The sequence below is a fragment of the Corythoichthys intestinalis genome, chromosome 7, assembly GCF_030265065.1.
Source record: "Corythoichthys intestinalis isolate RoL2023-P3 chromosome 7, ASM3026506v1, whole genome shotgun sequence".
Taxonomy (NCBI): Eukaryota; Metazoa; Chordata; class Actinopteri; order Syngnathiformes; family Syngnathidae; genus Corythoichthys; species Corythoichthys intestinalis.
Genome location: NC_080401.1, coordinates 6,834,958 through 6,853,431, shown reverse-complemented (window position 1 = coordinate 6,853,431; position 18,474 = coordinate 6,834,958). Strand labels below are relative to the sequence as shown.

The 18,474-nt window shown below is 38.4% G+C and overlaps 1 protein-coding gene across 2 annotated transcripts in view; it reads right to left on the bottom strand.

Annotated features, from left to right (window-relative positions):
- LOC130918727 (PH domain leucine-rich repeat-containing protein phosphatase 1-like) overlaps positions 1-17,831 on the bottom strand; it is a 44,940-nt gene extending 27,109 nt beyond the window's left edge. Inside the window, exons 1-8 of one of the 2 annotated variants that reach the window (XM_057840696.1) lie at positions 17,714-17,819; positions 15,940-17,600; positions 13,496-13,692; positions 12,310-12,435; positions 9,843-9,991; positions 8,993-9,139; positions 3,563-3,790; positions 2,421-2,623 (exon numbers count right to left, since the gene is read on the bottom strand). In XM_057840696.1, coding sequence (XP_057696679.1) covers positions 2,421-2,623; positions 3,563-3,790; positions 8,993-9,139; positions 9,843-9,991; positions 12,310-12,435; positions 13,496-13,692; positions 15,940-17,518 — 2,629 coding nt within the window. In that variant the 5' untranslated portion in view covers positions 17,519-17,600; positions 17,714-17,819. Of the gene's footprint in view, positions 1-2,420; positions 2,624-3,562; positions 3,791-8,992; positions 9,140-9,842; positions 9,992-12,309; positions 12,436-13,495; positions 13,693-15,939 lie in introns of both variants that reach the window. The other variant, XM_057840695.1, reaches the window with a different exon arrangement.
- Positions 17,832-18,474: the final 643 nt, after the last annotated feature.

Below are 18,474 nucleotides of genomic sequence, written 5' to 3'. Positions count from 1 at the left end.
CTGAACCCCTTATAGCCTAATGTAACACATTTGATACACTTAGAATTTCATTATTTTGAGACTCTAATTTAGAAATTTGATTTTTTTTTTTTTTTAATGATGGATGCAAGTCAACATATGCATCTGCAGGTTTCATGACAAAAAAAAAAATCTGGATTTAGCTAAAAGACTGGACAAATAATCAATGAGAGAAGGAGCCGGATCAGCCTGTCAAAGTTGAAGTATTTAGTTTTCTTGAATGCAAATTTAAAATAAAGCAAGGAGTAGCTTATGTTTGTTAAAATAAAGCAAGGAGTAGCTTATGTTTGTTTTGTTCGCTGCTGCTGTTGCAGTTACTACGCACTGATGACGCAGCATGTTTGATTGTTGGTGGTTGAAGTTTAATTTGGTTGCTTGTTTATTGTTTGGAGCCTTTTTAATGTTCAATAAAATAAGTAAAAACCCTTTTCTTTGCTTGATAATTGTTGCTATTTGCAGTCAGTAGAGTGCAATATTTAGTTCACCAAGTCATTTATCAAAACAAATGCTAAATTTGTCTTAAATATTTAAAACAAAAGCTAAAGTTGAAAGAGCCCTTTCAGAGCCAAAAAGAGCCGGCTCTTTTGACTGAGCCGATCCAATTGAACCGGATCACCGAAAGAGCCGAAAATCCCATCACTAGCCGCTCATGTGCTGACATATTGCCTGATATTGCATCAGGCTTCCATCACAAAGTCTGTTCTGTCATGTGCCACCAAATTGCATACGGTTTCCGTCACAAGGACAGTTTGCTCTTTAATGTGTCACAAAGAACTGTATATAAGGCACAAAAACATAGCATTCAGTGTCAGGTCGTCAGCTATTCAGCATACGTTTGCATGCCAACTAGCCATTACCGCTTGACCTGATTGTTTTATTTGCCTGTCAACATCAATACAATCATGTGTCTGTGATATGCAACTGGTTCCTCCGTCTTGTACATGACAGTACCTGCCCAGTCTCTCCATGTACTGTATGCGTCAGTCGTTAAAGAACCCCTATTATGGTAGTTTGCTCTATCTAACTTAAATATATGGCAAAATCAACGAAGGGGAATCCTTCATCACCCCCCCCCCCCCCCCCCCCCAAAAAAAAAAAGAAGAAGAAAATTGTCTTGTAATTTTGTTACTTGGCCCCTTTTCCAAAAGTTGAGGTTCAAACTAATGGTTTTGTACTTCTGTAACTTTTCTACATCACAAAGACTGAACGCCCACCTCCAAATTCAAGGTCCCGTCTTCCCTCCTTACATCCATTACCCCACACCCACATTTTGAACTTGGCCGCAGGCTTTCTTCTAATTGTTTGAATTTCTTATTTGACATCTTCTTCTGGGGTCAATGGTAGTTGGCAAACCAACCAAATGGTGTGTTACAGTCCCTTCTAACTTGTCTAATTAGCGAACATTGAATGAGCGCCCCTGTAGCCGTGGACAGTCTGCAGAGCAGATTTACTCTAAACAGTGCGGCGGACTAAAGCTGTCGGGTGTCGGCTTCAGTATTGTCTCTCTCCGAGAAGTCCCATGGGTCGCACGACCCTATTATCTGCCTTTACGTGTAACTCCTGCGACAGAGCCTACATGTCCCCAAAGGAATAGGAAGTGATGCAAAACCAACACGAAGTAACCTGTAAATGACCAAAACTGAACAGAAAGTGACCTGTAAATGCCCACAAAAGACTGGTTTCAGTGCCATTGACGGCGCTAGACGTCCAACCCAGTCAAAATGAATTGGATGTCTAGCACTGTTAATGGCAGCCAGTGAGCTAACGTAGACTCTAATCTAATGAAAGATCCTAATGGATTTTTTTTTTTACAGTTACACCTTTTTAAAACGATATATTGATTCTTTGTGGGAGCATATCAATAACCTTTTGGGCTACAAACTATTGTGATACACAGTATCACCTTTTCGATATATTGTCACACTCCTAGGTATAATTAGAATGATAAATTACATTGGTCTATTCTTGTTACATATGCAGTGATAATAAAGATTATATTTCGTCTTTATAAATTATGTAACCTCGTGACAATCCTGTGTCATAGGTTCACAGCAAAAAGTCCTGACTTTTTAGTTTGTACTAGTCAACTGTGGCACCTTATAACAGGGTGCATTTATACCAATTAAACTGTAAGCTGTAAAAACCCTCTCTAGCATGATCAGTGGAACCTATCAAACCAAGTTTAAGCTTGATGGCAAAAGCTGTGAAAACTAATGTAGTATATGTGATTTATTTTTCTTAAATTTTTAAAATCATTCAAAGTATAATTACATAATACATTTTTCTAGAAAAAAATCTGACACTTTTACTATGGGATCCTGCTTATTTTTTTAGGAACAAAATTAATGTGATTCATTGTGGACAAAGTAAAGCACTGTTAATAATTTCCGAATGCACCATACCATTGTGTGCTGCATGCAGACTTTTGAGGGTGTGCCCACTGACTCTAATGAGGGAGAGGCGGTTTCTGTCACAGTGGAGAACTTCCAGCTTACAGAGAGGTCTTACATCCAGCTCCTGTAGACCAGCATCCCTTAAGTCCAGCTGTACAATGTGTACTAGCTGCTTCATGTCATCCACGATCACACGTAGAAGTCGGTTCAGCCTGTACAATAATGAAAACAATAAACAGAGGGAACTCAGTTAGCGACTAATTACATGTCAATGCAGTAGACCCTATATTATCCGTTTCCACAACTCAGCCCGCTGGACCATGTCTCTTTTTAGTCATCATAGAAAACCTATTAATAATCTGCTATAAAGAGTGTGCAAGTGTTCAGTTAGACCAGGGGTCCCCAAACTTTTTCCTGTGAGGGCCACATAACTTTTCCCTTTTCTGATGAGGGGCTGGGGTCAGTTTGTAACAGAAAAGGTGTGACGATTGCAGGAATGCCAAAATGTAAAGATTTACTGTTTTTCAGAAAGCCACAATCAAATAACCCTTTCTGGATTCTTCACGGAACAAAAGTAAATAAAATAATAATATAGTATAATAATAAATGGTGTTATACTTATATAGCGCTTTTCCACCTTTCAAGTAACACTATTAATTAAATAGATAATAACCAAATAACCCTCTCTGGGTTCTTCACAGAAAAAAGCCAGGAAATAAATAACACTATTGGGGGGAAAAAAAAAAAAAAGTTTTTTTTGTTTTGTTTTTTTGTTTTTCGTTCAGGGGGCCGGACCAAATGTGGAGGCGGGCCGGGGACCCCTGAGTTAGACTCTTAACCTTCAACTCGGTTAAGTATGCTTGAGCAAGATACTGAACCCCACATTGCTCCTGGTGCTGCGTCACCAGTAGATGGATGGTGATGTAGTGTAAAGCGCTTTGAGAGCCTTGAAAGGTGGAAAAGCGCTATACAAGTATAACACCATTTACCATTTGTGCATTTGATCGTTTCTATGATACAGGAGGATTTGCTTGCTTTTCACACAAAATTGTTAAAGTTGTACTTAACAGTGATTTCTATTGACAGACATTTAATTTTGGCAAGAATGTCCTTTTTTAAACTAACACACTTCTTAAACCTCTTAAACTTACCTGAGATCTATGTGGCGAGTGGACAACCACTGCAGTCTTTCCACGTCTAAGACAGAGATTTGGTTTCCTGCCAGACACAGTCTCTCCATGTCTCTCATCTTTTCGAGGACAGTGGGGATGCAAGTGAAACAGTTGAAAGTCAAGCCAAGGTAGCCCAAAGTCTCCAAGGACCCCAGTGCGGCAGGCAATGAATTCAGGTGGTTTGCGTCGAGATGAAGTGTCTGCAGGCTGCAAACATAAATTTTGGGATTAATTGAGAAACACTAAAGCCACTTCTTCCTCTTCAGTTGAATACATTTAATTAACTGGTCAACTCGTTACTGTCTGCAATGTGTTGATAGACGTTTTGGACAGAAAATATTAGGGCTGTCAAATTTATCGCGTTAACGGGCGGTAATTATTTTTTTAAATTAATCACGTTAATTTAATTCAGTGCTTCTCAATTATTTTCTGTTACGCCCCCCCCAAGGAAGACGTAAATGTTTCGCGCCCCCCCCCAACTCTCTGCCGCCACTGTAAATAGTATCATTCGTCTATATTACAAGTACGCCTCAGCCTAACATTGTGTCCTTTTTTTCTATTAAAGAAAAAAAGTAACATAGATCAACTTATAATAAAGTATAACTTTTTTAACATTGTGTTGCTTGTAACAGAAACGACTTAACGCGCATCAATTTGCCTGAAGTAAAAAAAAAAAAAAAAAAAAGTCACATCCAAACTGTAAAAATACACTCAAGGTACATTTTTGACCATTTGATACTGAAAAATAAAATCAGTAAATAATAACAAATTCAAATTGATTAGAAACATTTACTCTTCAGGACACATGCCAAAAAATTTGACCGAAAAAAAACAAAACTGTAATAGAAGGGGGGAAAAAAGTCTTTGGACAGAAGGAAAGTTTTTATTTTCGCTGATTCACCACAGTGCTCACTGGTTTACTGATATAACACTGACAAAGCGGGACGATTGTGACAATTGGCAATATTCGGCACATTTTCGCTGAAAAACAATCAAGCGGCTTATCAATGAGATTGAGGTCTAATGTCTTTAAGTGGCGTCTTAACTGATTTGGCTTCTCCGCTATAATCATTTTTAGACTCAGTAAACAGTGGTCTTTCCTCATTTCCCACTATATTAAAAGTCAAAGGCAAACGGCCCGAAAAAAGCGCATTCTCGGCGGCCGAGGGAGAACCGTAGGTGAGGGCGGTGGTCGTGACGATCCCAAGCCGAAAACGGCACTTTTCGGCCGGACACGTGAGAAAGACAGTGGGTCGCTGCGTGAGTCCGGCTCTGCATGAGTCTCTTGATACTCAAGTGAACGACAAATCTCGTCACTAGTCTCTTCCGTGTGCTCTTGCTTACTTCAAAAATACTGCACGCACTTTGAAAATGAGAGCGCCACTGCCACCCACGGAGTGGATGTGCAAGTACACTTTATTCTAGTACGGCAAAAAAAAAAAAAAAAGCATGTTCCCCGAGGTCACTCGCGCCCCCCCTGGCATCGCTCTGCGCCCCCCTGGGGGGGCGCGCCCCACCATTTGAGAAGTACTGATTTAGTTTAACGCAATTAACGCATGCGCGGAACGACCCACTCACGCAATGCCGCAAACTACCTACAATGGCGCCGTTCTACTTCTATACAGAGCTAAGTGGCAGCGTCAAGTGAGTGGAGTAGGTACAAGCATTCATTGAGGCCGTGCTTTTAATTGGCAAAAGTTTTGACATCTGTCCCACAAATCAACTATAAATATTGTGGGAAGCGACATGGGGAAGAATGACAGGATTGATCCTTTTCTTAACACCCTGTATTGTTCCCAACCCAGAGAAGATATAACATTTGCAGCCACCACACACAGTCATGGTTGCACCACTTCCCATCATGCATTTGGGCAGAACAGTTGAGTCGCTACAGTATCATTTACTGAAAGCTCAACAAACACACTAGATGGAAATATTTAGTCACAATATACAAACTCACATTTATCCTTTAAGAATTACAAGTATTTCTATCCGTGGATCCCTTTCACAGAAAGAATGTTATTAATGTTAATGCCATCTTGTGGATTTATTGTTATAATAAACAAAAACAGTACTTATGTACAGGATGTTGAATGTATATATCCGTCTTGTCTTATCTTTCCATTCCAACAATAATTTACAGAAAAATATGGCATATTTTAGAGATGGTTTGAATTGCGATTAATTACGATTAATTAATTTTTAAGCTGTGATTAACTCGATTAAAAATGTTAAGCGTTTGACAGCCCTAGAAAAAATACATGCACCACTAAAGAAAAAAGATTAAACGCTGAAAACGTTTCAATCAATGCAACCACAAACACAGACCAGAAAATGGTGGCTCTGAACTCAAATCACTATGTGCTAGAGCGGAAAGACTAATCAATTTTAAATACCTCCAAGAACTCACTAATTTGGAATTTAGACAGAAGAAATATTTACATTTCACATTTTAAGAACACGTTAAAAAAAGGACAGGATATACTGTTAATGTGAATGCATTCAATTTATCTCATGATATAAATTTTATGCCAAATCACTCAGCCCTCAGTCTCGGTTTGATGCAGTTAGTCAATGACCAATACAATTTATGTACAATTAATAGTTACATTAGGGTAAACGTTAAAATATATTTGGGTAAAAATACATACAGTAATTACATACAGCATAACTTAAATAACATACTTACATACGTGTGGCAGCAAGCATCCCTGGGTGATTTTTCTGAAGCTAACCTTAACTACAACCCCCAAAAAGTATGGAATCACCAGTCTCGGACAAGCACTCACTCTGACATTTTATGATGTAGAACAAACTCAGATAAAAAGCATTTTTTTAAAAAATAGTTCAGAAGTGCAACTCTTTAGCATTCGGAAACAATAAAAGAAATGAATAAAAAACATTGTGGTGGTCAGTAAATGTTTCTTTTATAGAGTGCAGGGAAATAAAAATAGAATCACTCCATTCTGAGGAAAAATATATTTAATCATGAAAAAAAAAAAGAAATAACAATCAAAACACATCTCTAGCATTTATTAGCACCACCTCTGGCTTTTATGACAGCTTGCAGTCTCTGAGGCATGGAATTGATGAGTAAACAGTATTCTTTATCAATTAAGTGCAAACTATTTGATTGCAGTTGCCAGATCATCCTTGCAGGTCAAAGCCTTGCTGTGGACCATTTTTTTCCATTTCCACAACAGGTTTTCAATAGGGTTGAGATCTGGATTATTTGCAGGCCATGACATTGACTGGATGAGTCTTTCTCCAAGGAATGCTTTAACAGTTTTAGCTCTGTGGCATGATGCCTTGTCAACTTTGAAAATGATGTCATTATCCCCAAACATATGTTCAATTGAAGGGATAAGAAAGCTGTAAAATTTCAATGTAAACTTGTGCATTTATTGAAGATTTCATCATAGCCATCTCCCCCGTGCCTTTGCCTGACATGCAGCCCCATATCATCAAGGACTGAGGGAATTTTTATATTTTCTTCAGGCAGTCATCTTTGTAAATGTCACTGGAAGGGCACCAAACAAAAGTTCCAGCATCATCACCTTGTGAAAAGCAGATTCTTGACTCGTCACTGAAAATAAAATTCATCCAGTCATTCGCAGTCCATGATTGCCTCTCCTTAGCCTTTAAAGTCTTGTTCTTTTCTGTTTAAGTGTCAATGATAGTTTCCTTTTAGCTTTCCTGTATGAAAATCCCATTTCCTTTAGGGGATTTTTCACAGTTCTGTCACATACCTCGACTCCAGCTTCCTCCCATTTCTTCTTCATTTGTCGTGTTGTACAGCTTCTGTTTTCAAGACATATGGCCTTTAGTTGTTTGTCATGACATTTGGATGTCTTCCTCTGTCTACCAGTACTCTTAACTTTAACAACCTTGCCATGCTGTTTGTACTTGGTCCAGATTTTTTATACAGGTGACTGTGAACAGCCCACATCTTTGGCAAACATATGTGTAGCATTACCTTCTTCAAGAAGTTTGATAATCCTCTCCTTGTTCTCAAGAGAAATCTCTCTTGTTGGAGTCATGATTCTTGTGAATCCACTTGGTCCACCAGCCCTCCAAGGTGTGATAACTGCACTGTTTTTAACTGCTGACTAAAAAGCAGATCTAATCTGAGGCAGGGGCCCAATTAAGGAAAGGATATTGAGTGGGTGTGTCTGTATTTTTTACTCAAAATGGATTGATTCCATATTTTTTTCTTCAGAATGAAGTGATTCTATATTTATTTCCCTGCACTTGCTCTATAAAAGTAACATTTACTGACCACCACAATGTTTTTTATTTATTTCTTTTAGTGTTTCTGAATGCCAAGGATTTGCAATTTTGAACCAATTAATTTCTTTTCAAGCTTTTTATCTGAGTTTGCTCTACATAATAAAATGTCTCAGTGAGTGCTCATCTGAGACTGGTGATTCCATACTTTTTGCTAGGGGTTGTATGCCTTTGAATATTTTAGGAATATAGTCATGAAAATCTGAAATACTTCCTTTTTAGTTGAAAGATGGTTCTGTCAATTATTTGGCCAATTCCACAATTTGTGACCAAAATAGAATTTTGTATGTTTTCAAACTGATTTTAGAGTTGTATACTCATTACTGTAATGCGTTTTCACCTCAATACAGCATCATACATATTCAATCAATTTCATAAATATATATTAATCTGTTTAAAACCATATTATTTAGCAGATTATTTAAGATATGATGGTTTCTTACTTCGTATAAAAAATGGAGGAAAATGGAGTGTCCACGGATGCAGCTTTAATGAATGTTGCACTGTGTTCATGGTCCTGTCATAAGTGTTTTTTTGTTTGTTTGTTTGGTTTATTTTTTAAATGAAGTTATTCTGACCCATAATGCACCACAAAGAAGGCAAGACAAAATCCTTTTTTTGATATTGAAAATATTAAAGTTTATGTTTATTACATATGGCTACTTCCCCACCATAGGTGATCGTTACAATACTGTAATGTGTTTTTAGACATTAATCAATTAGATATGTTGCTGTCAATAAAGGATTATGGAGCTCAAACTGTTGATGATTGAAAAAAGAAATCACTTATTCTAACATTGTAAGATAGCTGTGGTAAATGTCCTTCATTACTGTAATGCATACCTTTGATTAGAATAACCACCCCCCTGACTACTTTTTAAAAACTTACAAGGACTAATTTCATGCATTTGTAAATATGACTTAGGTTTTCACTGATGCTTGATTTGAAGAAAACAGTGAATCGAAACCACAGTATCAGCCATAAGAATTGCTTTGAAATTTGGAGATTTCAAAGATGACATCCACGTGAAGAATGTTATCAAAATCAAGAGTGTGTAGGACCTGATTAAATCTTGCAGGGTAAGTTGAAGCCTGGTCTGTATGTCTAGTCAGTCAACTTACCTGTACATGTTTCCAACTTCCACAGGAAGAGATGAAAGGCAATTTCCTGACAAGTTGAGTTCAGTCAGTGAAGGAAGGTCACATAAGGCCAGAGGGAACTCAGGGAGTGCATTATTTGACAAACTGAGAGTTCTCAGTTTACAAAACCTGCAATGAGGTATAACATAGTACTGCAGAGCTACAATCAATAATCTCTACTCAAGTGCTGACCATTGCATTTAGGCAAACAGTTATCCCTAGGTAATTTTAAATACCTCACAACACAACATATAAAAAAAAAAAGTGTTAATAAAAGGATGATAAAACAGTGACCATGAAAACTGGGATAAACTTTGTTTATTGTGAAACTATCAAGTCCAGTCCATGTAAATTAATTCTGGTTTAGGTCATTAGTAAATTACGTACTCTAAGCTGTCAATAGTTGAAAGAAAGCATGTCGCTGACCCAATAAAATCGGGCCCGATCACTTAATTTTTAGAAGATTGGAATGGGGTGAAAAAGATTGGGGTCTTAAGTTTTTTTTTTTATGGCTACAATGAAACAAAATAGTGAACATGGAGAAGGATATTGTCAAAAGAAAGAAAAAATGTTTTGTAATAAATTATTCAATGAATGAAGACATTGCTGAGGTATCGGCAGATCCTCGAAATCAGGCGACTGACTCGAACTTGTGCGCAAAAATATGTGCTCGGGACAGCTCTAGTTAAAAGAAAACTAAATTGGACTAAAAAAAATAGACATTCTGTATCTAAGTGAGGACATCTGCTTTTTGTCAGGTGGCTACACTTTGTTTCTATACCCAAAGAATGCTAGTCCAGTCATTCTGACTGTATGTGTCCTGGAAACTCACCTGGTAAGTGCTGGAATCCCTTTGTGCAAGGACATGAAGTTATTTTTGAGATAGAGATGTGTAAGATCGTGGCTGTAAAACAGCTGCGTAGGTAATTCCTCTAGACTGCAACATGACAGGTCAACAGAATTCACCCTCTGGGACACAATCTGAATCGGCAAAAAATGGACGGAAAAAGTTGATTCAGTTATTTATTGGCTTGATACATCTGATATATAGAATTTTAAAATAAAAATCAAAGTTTGAAAGCAGGATGAAATTTTAAAGCAGAGGTGGGTTGTGTAGTCCAAACTTTGCTCAAGTAGGAGTAGCGTTTCTTCTAAATAATGTTACGCAAGTAAAAGTAGTCATCCAAAAAATGTTCTGAAGTACAATTAAAAAATGTTTTTGATGAGAATACTCAAGTAATGAGTAACATTCCAAGTAAATGGTTACAATGTCAGATTTTTTTTTTTTTTAATTAAATAATGGTATTTTTTCCCGCAGTACATCATCAATATTAACTGTTATTATATTGTATTATAACCTATTGCATGACCATATTAGACCAAAAAAATACACAAAAATCAAATTGCTATGAGAGAAGAGCAAGAGTGCCCTCAACTGGAGAAAAAAATTCCTACCATGAAATCAAAACATTCATATCTCCGGTTTTCCGTGATCTATCAGTGCCCCCAAAAATAACTGGTAATGTTGTAAAGTAATGTTGATACAGTAATTCAGCTCTCTCTGTGAAATGGTTTAATTTTTTAAGGTGCTTTAAGGACGCCACGTAGTTGAATAGGCCGGCGTGATCATAGGACTTGCGACTGCAAGCTTTTGTGTGGTCATGTGACTGAATTTTACATCTTATTGTTATAATGGAGTTGTGTGATTATTGTTGGGACGTCTCTTTGGTTAAACTGGTAGAGCCACTGTGGGTGTTAAAAAAAATTGTTTCTGAGATTTATCGCGATACTACGTTCTAATAAAGTGTATTAAAATCAGTCTGTATTAATCCTTACACGTGTGTTTTTGGTGGAAATAAAACAATTCAGTGGCTGCACTTCTACTCCGGTCCAGGAGTTAATAGCACGCAACAGCATTGCCTTGCAGTCTGCTTGAGTAACAACAATATTAGACTAATCCGAGAACGGTAGATTTGTGTATGTCGCCCTCTAACGATTGCTCAGATTAGTCCTTTTATAAATCTGAAATTTGGGCTCATTTTGGCTTTGATTGCAAAAACAGGCATGGAGTATTTAAATCCTGCATTTAAGCAGGTTTGCACAAAAAAAGAGAAACTTATAATGAAAACCATATGTTGATCAAACATAAAACAAAAATATTTTATTTGAGTGCTGGATCAGGTAAAATTGATATCAATGTACTTATGTCTAGGGGTGCACGATATCCATTTTTTGAAACCGATATCGATAACTTCCTGCTCCTCAAAGCCGATACCGATAACCGATAATAAATATATAATTTTTAAAATGTATAACCTGAGTTTTTGAACCCCTGGAGGTTTAAAAAAAATAGTGGTGGAGTCAACACAGATTTTGCCTTTGATCTCATCAGATTTTTTATAATGACATGAACAAAACAGTGTGTTTCACTTCTGCACTGCCCGACAGCCAGCTAAGAATGAATGCACTTCCATAAACCACAAGGCTTGGTCTCGTCTTGCTTTTATGGGAAGACACTCGTCTTTATATTGTGAAAGTACAACAGAAAAATACACATATTCAATACCCAATATACAACAAACTGCACAATACACTTATACACACAACTATTATATGTATAGCATAGCACACTAGCTTGAGCTACTAAAGCATTGGCTGGCTTCTATAACACAACTTATGAAGTTCTGTACATATGACCCTTCACCACAGAAGTAAACAAATTTTGCACATCCATATGTAATAGTAAACATAAAATACTTACATATATTTCCGAGGCGGAAACGTAACAGAAAGCATTCACGACTGTCAATGCTACCGCTGGACACCGCAATGTGTAAGTAATTGAACCAAACTACTGTAACAAAAAATAGGTGCATTGAATTATTCTGAACAGCAGGTGGGACCAATGCCCCGCAAATGCTCAACTGATTTCCCATACTATTAAGTAAACTGCAAAGCCAGAACAGTACATATTATCGGTCCTATTATAAATGTTATTGGATTTATCGGGATGACGTCATAATTCCTATTATCGGACCGATAATTATCGGACCAATAATTATCGTGCACCAGTACTTATGTCCATTTTGATTATTTTTTTAAAGTGATATACAAATATCACAATAATCATCTTCAAGTGTATTATACTATCGGGGTTAATCGGTATTGAATCAAATCGTGACCTGTGAATTGTGATACGCATCGTATTGCCAGATATGAGGCAATACACTCCCCTAGTTACTACCCACCTCTGTGTTAGAGCAACCTCCAACAAACACTGTGAAGGTCAAGTCTCATACCTTTGAGGCTGTTCTGTGCCAGCGGAGGTACTCAGTGTAGGATTCATAGCTGATATAGTATGTCTGGCTCTGGGGACCAACAGAGCTAAGCGCCAAACAATGGCTGTGTCTCTTCACCTCCTCCACCTGCCATCAAAAAAATATGCTGGGTTGTTTGAATCGCAACATTATGTTTCGATAGATGATGTGTAAAAACTTGGTAAATAATATTTAGTTAGTAGATGTTTCAGGTAAAAGTAATCGATAGCATTGTTAGTGTCAGTTTGTTGATTTAATTTATCAAATATTTAGAAGGGCATGCATCAGAACTGAACAATTGTACAAATGGTACTTTCACATAAAAGAAAAACAAAAAAGAAGGAGATATCAAAGAAAAGTGTAATGAATGAAATTTTTTTATGATGTTTATTCTTTTGGCTAGCTAAGATCCAATGAGGTTCAAGGTTAAGGTTCGTGATACAATGTTTATGTGAATTTCTGTCCCAGTTCAAAGTAGCTAGTTTTACATGTTGGCACAATATTAGCTCAATGTTAAATTAGCTACAAACTTTTGAAATGTCTCTCCCCTATGGTAAAATAATACAATATGTTTGTGATTTAAAATAAACCTTAAAAACCATGAGTGAAGAGTCAAGACTATCTTTAGGCAGGATGGCTAGACAATTCCTTTTAGAACTACAGTCATGAAAAAATTAGATCGCCTCTGTTTCTTGTTTGTACAAATAAAATAGAAAAAAACAAAAATAGCTCAAAGGATTTCATTGTAGGTGTTGTTATTCTGCCATTTTTCATGGTTTTCTTGATATTTCCCAAGATCACTCAAGTTCTTATGTGTGTACATATGATGTTGCAATGCTAAAAACGTGCCTTTGGACAGTCTACGTTTACATATCTGGCTATTGTCAGCACACCTTTTGTGGCATCAGCCATTAGAATGAACAAGAATGTCAGACGTTGCTTGCATTTAATCTGTTGATGAGTTAATTGAGTTTCATGGTGAGGAAAGTGTAAAGACTGGCTGTGGCACACAATGTTATGCAATAAGTTAAATTATAGAGCAAACAGCCGTTATGACATTTTTTCTGCTGCAACCAAAGTTCAAAACTTACTCAGCATGCAAATAGCACGTTCCTTCTATTTAATGCGAATGAATAATTCAAAACTTGCTTTGGCTTGGATTACCTACCTTTCCTCCAATAAGAGGGAGTATGTGGATCTTGCCCATGTTGGCGTGTTTCACAGATGACACAATAAGGCAGGTGCCACTCAGTGTGACCTGGCGTTTTGACCAGCGGTTTACTGGCAGTACCAACTTCCCTTTACGCACGTTGAACACTCCAGAAAGCTGCACACGATCTAAACCTCCAACACTTCGAGGCTTACCTGTATAAAGAGAAGGGCCCATTACTGGGATGCACTGATATAACAGCTTTTTTTAAATCCCCCAGAGTGGCTAAATCCAATTAGTAGTTACAACAGTAGTTACATTTGAGCAATCATCGATATTGAATAGTACCATGGAGTAAGTGTAGGGCTGGGTAGCAAACTTTGGGTATGTTGTGACACTGGCAAATATGTTTAATTAGTATTATGCCTGGATGATAAATTTGATTGAATAAATTTATAAGATTATTTTTTTTCTTGAGGGCTTGCCTTGTTTCAGCGTATATTTTACACTGTGAGCATACCTGGTTTACGCATGCTGCCCCATTGAGTTTCCGTAGCAGTTTGGTTCCTCAAAGCATAACAACTTGGCGATAGAGCAAAACTTGCATTGCAAAAAAGGAACTGTATCATCAGTGATTTTGAACTGGTTCGGTTTTGCGGCAACAGGCGTGGGACTGCACACTGTTAAGTTTGTTTAAAGCCCGTTGCAACAAAAGACAGCAGCACAACTAACTTATCATCTAAAAGAGGCATTTTGCCGATTAGGAGAAATGTCAATCTCTACGTGCAAAACAACAGTACGATGACAACGAACTGCAGCTGAAAAGTAGCATATTGTGGCGGTATTATTTCCCTAAGAAATGATAAATAATGAAGATAATATTGATAAGAAAGTGATGGAGAGCAATCATTGAAGCAGTCGCTTTGCGCATCACCAAAGATATGGCACTAATATATACAGTGGAAAAGGGTGGGTTTGTCCACTTGATGAAAAGGGTCGAGCACTATGTGCTGTATGTAGCTGCAAGTATTTTACTGAGATTACAGATTTGTATAAGAGTGCACGTGCAGAGAAGTATAGGGGGTCTCGTTTTTTTCTGCAAATGTTTGTACAGAATTAAACCTAGCATGGAACTTATTTGCATCCGATAACATGCTATATAGGCCGTCAGGTCACCTACCTTTTCGTTCAGTTTCGCTCCGCTACCAGGGGCACTAAATAATTTCTTCATAACATAGATTTATTAGTTCTAAGTAAGAATCCGTGGAGTTCACCCTCTGAAAACTTGTCAATTTTTTGTTCACGGTGTTGAAACCCGGGGAGTATTTGCGTTGAGGCACATAGATTCCTGGTGTGCGCGTAGTGCCATTAGGTCGGGAGTGGTGTGCTTTTGGTCACATGAGCCAATCAGGTAGCCGCTTTCTCCTCACCATAACAACCAGATATCAAAAATGGCGACTAAAACATCGGACAGCGAAGACGAGCGAATGGAGAAAAAAGTTAAAAAGAGCGCAGAAAGTGGGAAATAAACGATGCTACATGCATCTTTTTTCCTTGAAGAATGAGGACGTCTTGGACTTCACTTTTCAACGGTGGAACACGTACAGAACCTGCTTTAAAAAGTGGCTTTGTCTTCACGGCGCTAACAAGGATCTTGCAGGAATATACAAACATTGCGTGGATATGGATTTTGAAAATATTCCTTGCGACGTTGGATTCCACACTATGCTACCGGCGTTTTGTGAAAAATGGCCCGATTTCTGATCACATGATCAAATCGGGTACAACCCAAATTTATTAATTGTTTACATTTTATTAAATTAAAACATTTTTATCTGCTTTGTTTTGTACCTAAACTGAACCAAGCACTTCAAGAAATTGAACCAAACCAAAATTACAATGCAGTTACAACCCTATAGACGTATGTACTACAAATATACTCTGCACAATATGATAGCTCTCAATGGTTGAAAAATGTTCATATGATAGCATGGGATTTAATTTTTAAAAAATGTATCTTCAGAAATGTATATGTCATTTCCACATGAGCTATTTTCTTTATTTTGTGTGTAAAAATGAGGTTAAAAACACATTAAATTGTGCTAATCCCATTATAAGAGATCACGACTGTTTTCCATCCTCTTATCTTTGCTTAGCAGGCATTATGAATAACAACACAACAAGACTGAAACCAAAACATGAATCTGTCATTTGGGGGGAGAGCACCTGATGTTTCAAATGGAACTTCTTACAGAGAGAAAACAGTTTTTGTCTCTACTGAACAAATACAATGACATACAGTACTTCAAAAACATAGAATGAATAAGCACAACAAAAAGCACAAACATAGCAGCTGTACATCTGCTGCATATTGTAGACCGTTCTAATTAATTTAAGATATGCCATGAATAGCTTGAATTCTAATGCGGTAATGATTTAGTTTTTATTTTGCAAGTACTTACCAAAGTAGAAGCGAATTAGGCTGCCAATGCCTGGATTCATTCCCTCCTCCTGCACCCTCCATGGGTCTTCAAAGCCCAAATTAGTAAGGTACTCATTCAATAATTGTAGAGGCCTCTCATCATCTTGTAGACGTCGCACAATTCCCCCATGCAGCTGGACAAAGAGAGCTGGAGTTGGGCTAGTATTGATTGGCTCGAGCCATCCTCTCCTTCCTGCCTGGATCTCAGGGTCAGGCTGCACTGATGCTTGGTTGCTCAGGGGCCGAGTCTGAGAGCTGCCGCAACATTTGGAGGGATGTTTCATTTGTTTAGGTGAATCTTTGATGTCACTACAAACAGCCCCACTGGCATCATCTGACGTGCTTTTCAATTTGTCTGGAGAATTTGAGGGGGGGTCCGCAGAATGTGTTGGAGAGGTGGTGAAGTCGAGTTCATCAGAAGAGCTTTCAAATGGGTCAGGTCCCTCTGTGGCACTGTCACAATTTGGGCTCAAAGCTGATGAGTCCGTACCCAACCCTGTGCCTTCGCTAAGTGAGTCCTGTTGCAGTGTACTTTTGGGTTCCCCGAGGCTGAACTCCTCACAAGTACTATTTTCCATATCTGATCCAGAGTGTGCACCGTAACAGTCAGCCGCACTCAAGTTCAATTCCACACCAATGTCATTGAGGCAAACCTCTGAAGAGGAGTTACTTGCAGTTTTTCCATCTAAAAAGTGGTTGGCATCAAAATAATGTAGTTTTGTCTGACTGTTAGATTGCACGGCTTCGTTTTCGTTCGTTTTAACATCTTTAAGATCTGATCTACCACTACTTAAGTCATTAATCTGTCCATTATTATCTTTGCAAAAAATATGAGTAGCAGTAGTATCACAATTGATTCTCAAGACAGCCTCGGCTTTACTTGCTTGCAGCTTGCTGACCACCTGTGCAGCCGTAGTATCCTCAGTGCAAAGCACCGGCCGCGGGTAAGAGGGCGTGAGCCAGTCGTGGACGTGAATACAGCCCCTTTTAAGGTCCAATGTCACCCATCCCTTATCCGAGGCCTGAAGCTGCTTTGATTGCTTCTGCCTCAGGAACGTTTTCCTATCGAGACTAAGGGTGCTCAGCGGAGAGACTGAAGGAGCAGGACTGGCCGCCTCCACTGGGGACACGCCGGGAGAGCAGCCGGTAGGCGGGCAACCTAGCGACAAATTCCTCTTGTGGCGCTGGCGTCTCTTGCTTAGCAATGAGTTGGTGGAAGTGCTGCTGTTAACGGACGAAATATTGTAAATGTTACCCGTCTTCGCCGACGGCATGTTGATATTTTTGGCCCCGCTGCTGATAGCGTTAGCAACTTGGTTTTGGTAGATCCCATTCCTGATGGCGATCTGGAGAAGGGAGGTGGCCGCGATCCCCTTCCCTAATAGTTTTGCTTCAGCGCCTCCACCCTCATCTTCCCCGATGGATGGTCGTTTTCCAGTAGATAATGCTGTCAATCCGCTGGGTTTCGGGTGAGCGCCGTCATTATTACACTCCGGCGTCCACTGAGGTGTTTGCGAAGTTGAAAGAGCCCTGAACTCGTGTTCCTTGACGCGTTCCATCCCCGAAGAGGCGCAGTTAGCTAGAACAGCCAGCAGGTGAAGACTAGCCTGGGTTAGCCTTTAGCTCCTACTGCTAGCCTCCCTGCAAAATCAATGTGACTCGTCGTTAGCCTAGCATGCTAAGATGCTGCGTAGTTCGTCCAAATAGTTTTTTGGGCCGCGTCAACCCATTGTTTTGCGCAACCGCTAGCTCACCGACAAGGGCTAACCGGCTTGTTGAGCTGATAAACGCGGTTCTAGCTTGTCGTCATGGAAGCCAGCGATAGAAGGCGAGCCCTGCCGTAAAGACGGATGAGTGACGGTCGACCGGCAGGGCGGGTCTCATTGCATATGATTTATGGTGCATTCAGGCTCAAATAAAATGCTAAGCAAATTACAACTATCTGCCTGTGTGGTTTTTATTCATTTTTTCCTTCTTTCTTTTTTAAAATTAGCAATAAGAAATATAGAAAGAGCCTGGAAATGTTTAAAAATCAATTGACGGATTTCTGAATTTGAAATAGTTTGTGAAGTAATTCAGACTGCACAGAATTTCATTTTCATGATATAGTACAGTAATCCCTTGTTTTTCGTGGTTAATGGGGACCAGAACCCGCCGCGATAAGTGCAAAACCGTGAAGTAGCGCAAAAAATTATTATTTTTATTATTTTGTGTTCAATATATTTATTTAGATTTAGCATTGGAAAGAGATATATACATAAAACATGTTTTTTTTCCCCACTTTTTTCCCCCAAAGTATAATAAAAAACAAAACTTTAATGTATACATATATTTTAATGCATGGTTTTTAAGCACTTCAAATATAATAATCATAAATTTTAAACATGTTACTGTCCCACCGAATTATTTTGAAACATGAATATAGCTGAAAAATGCTCGGCTTTATTAAATGCTTCATTGAGTCACTCCACTGAAATCTGCTCAAGCTGCTCACTTACGCAATGCATTGCCACAG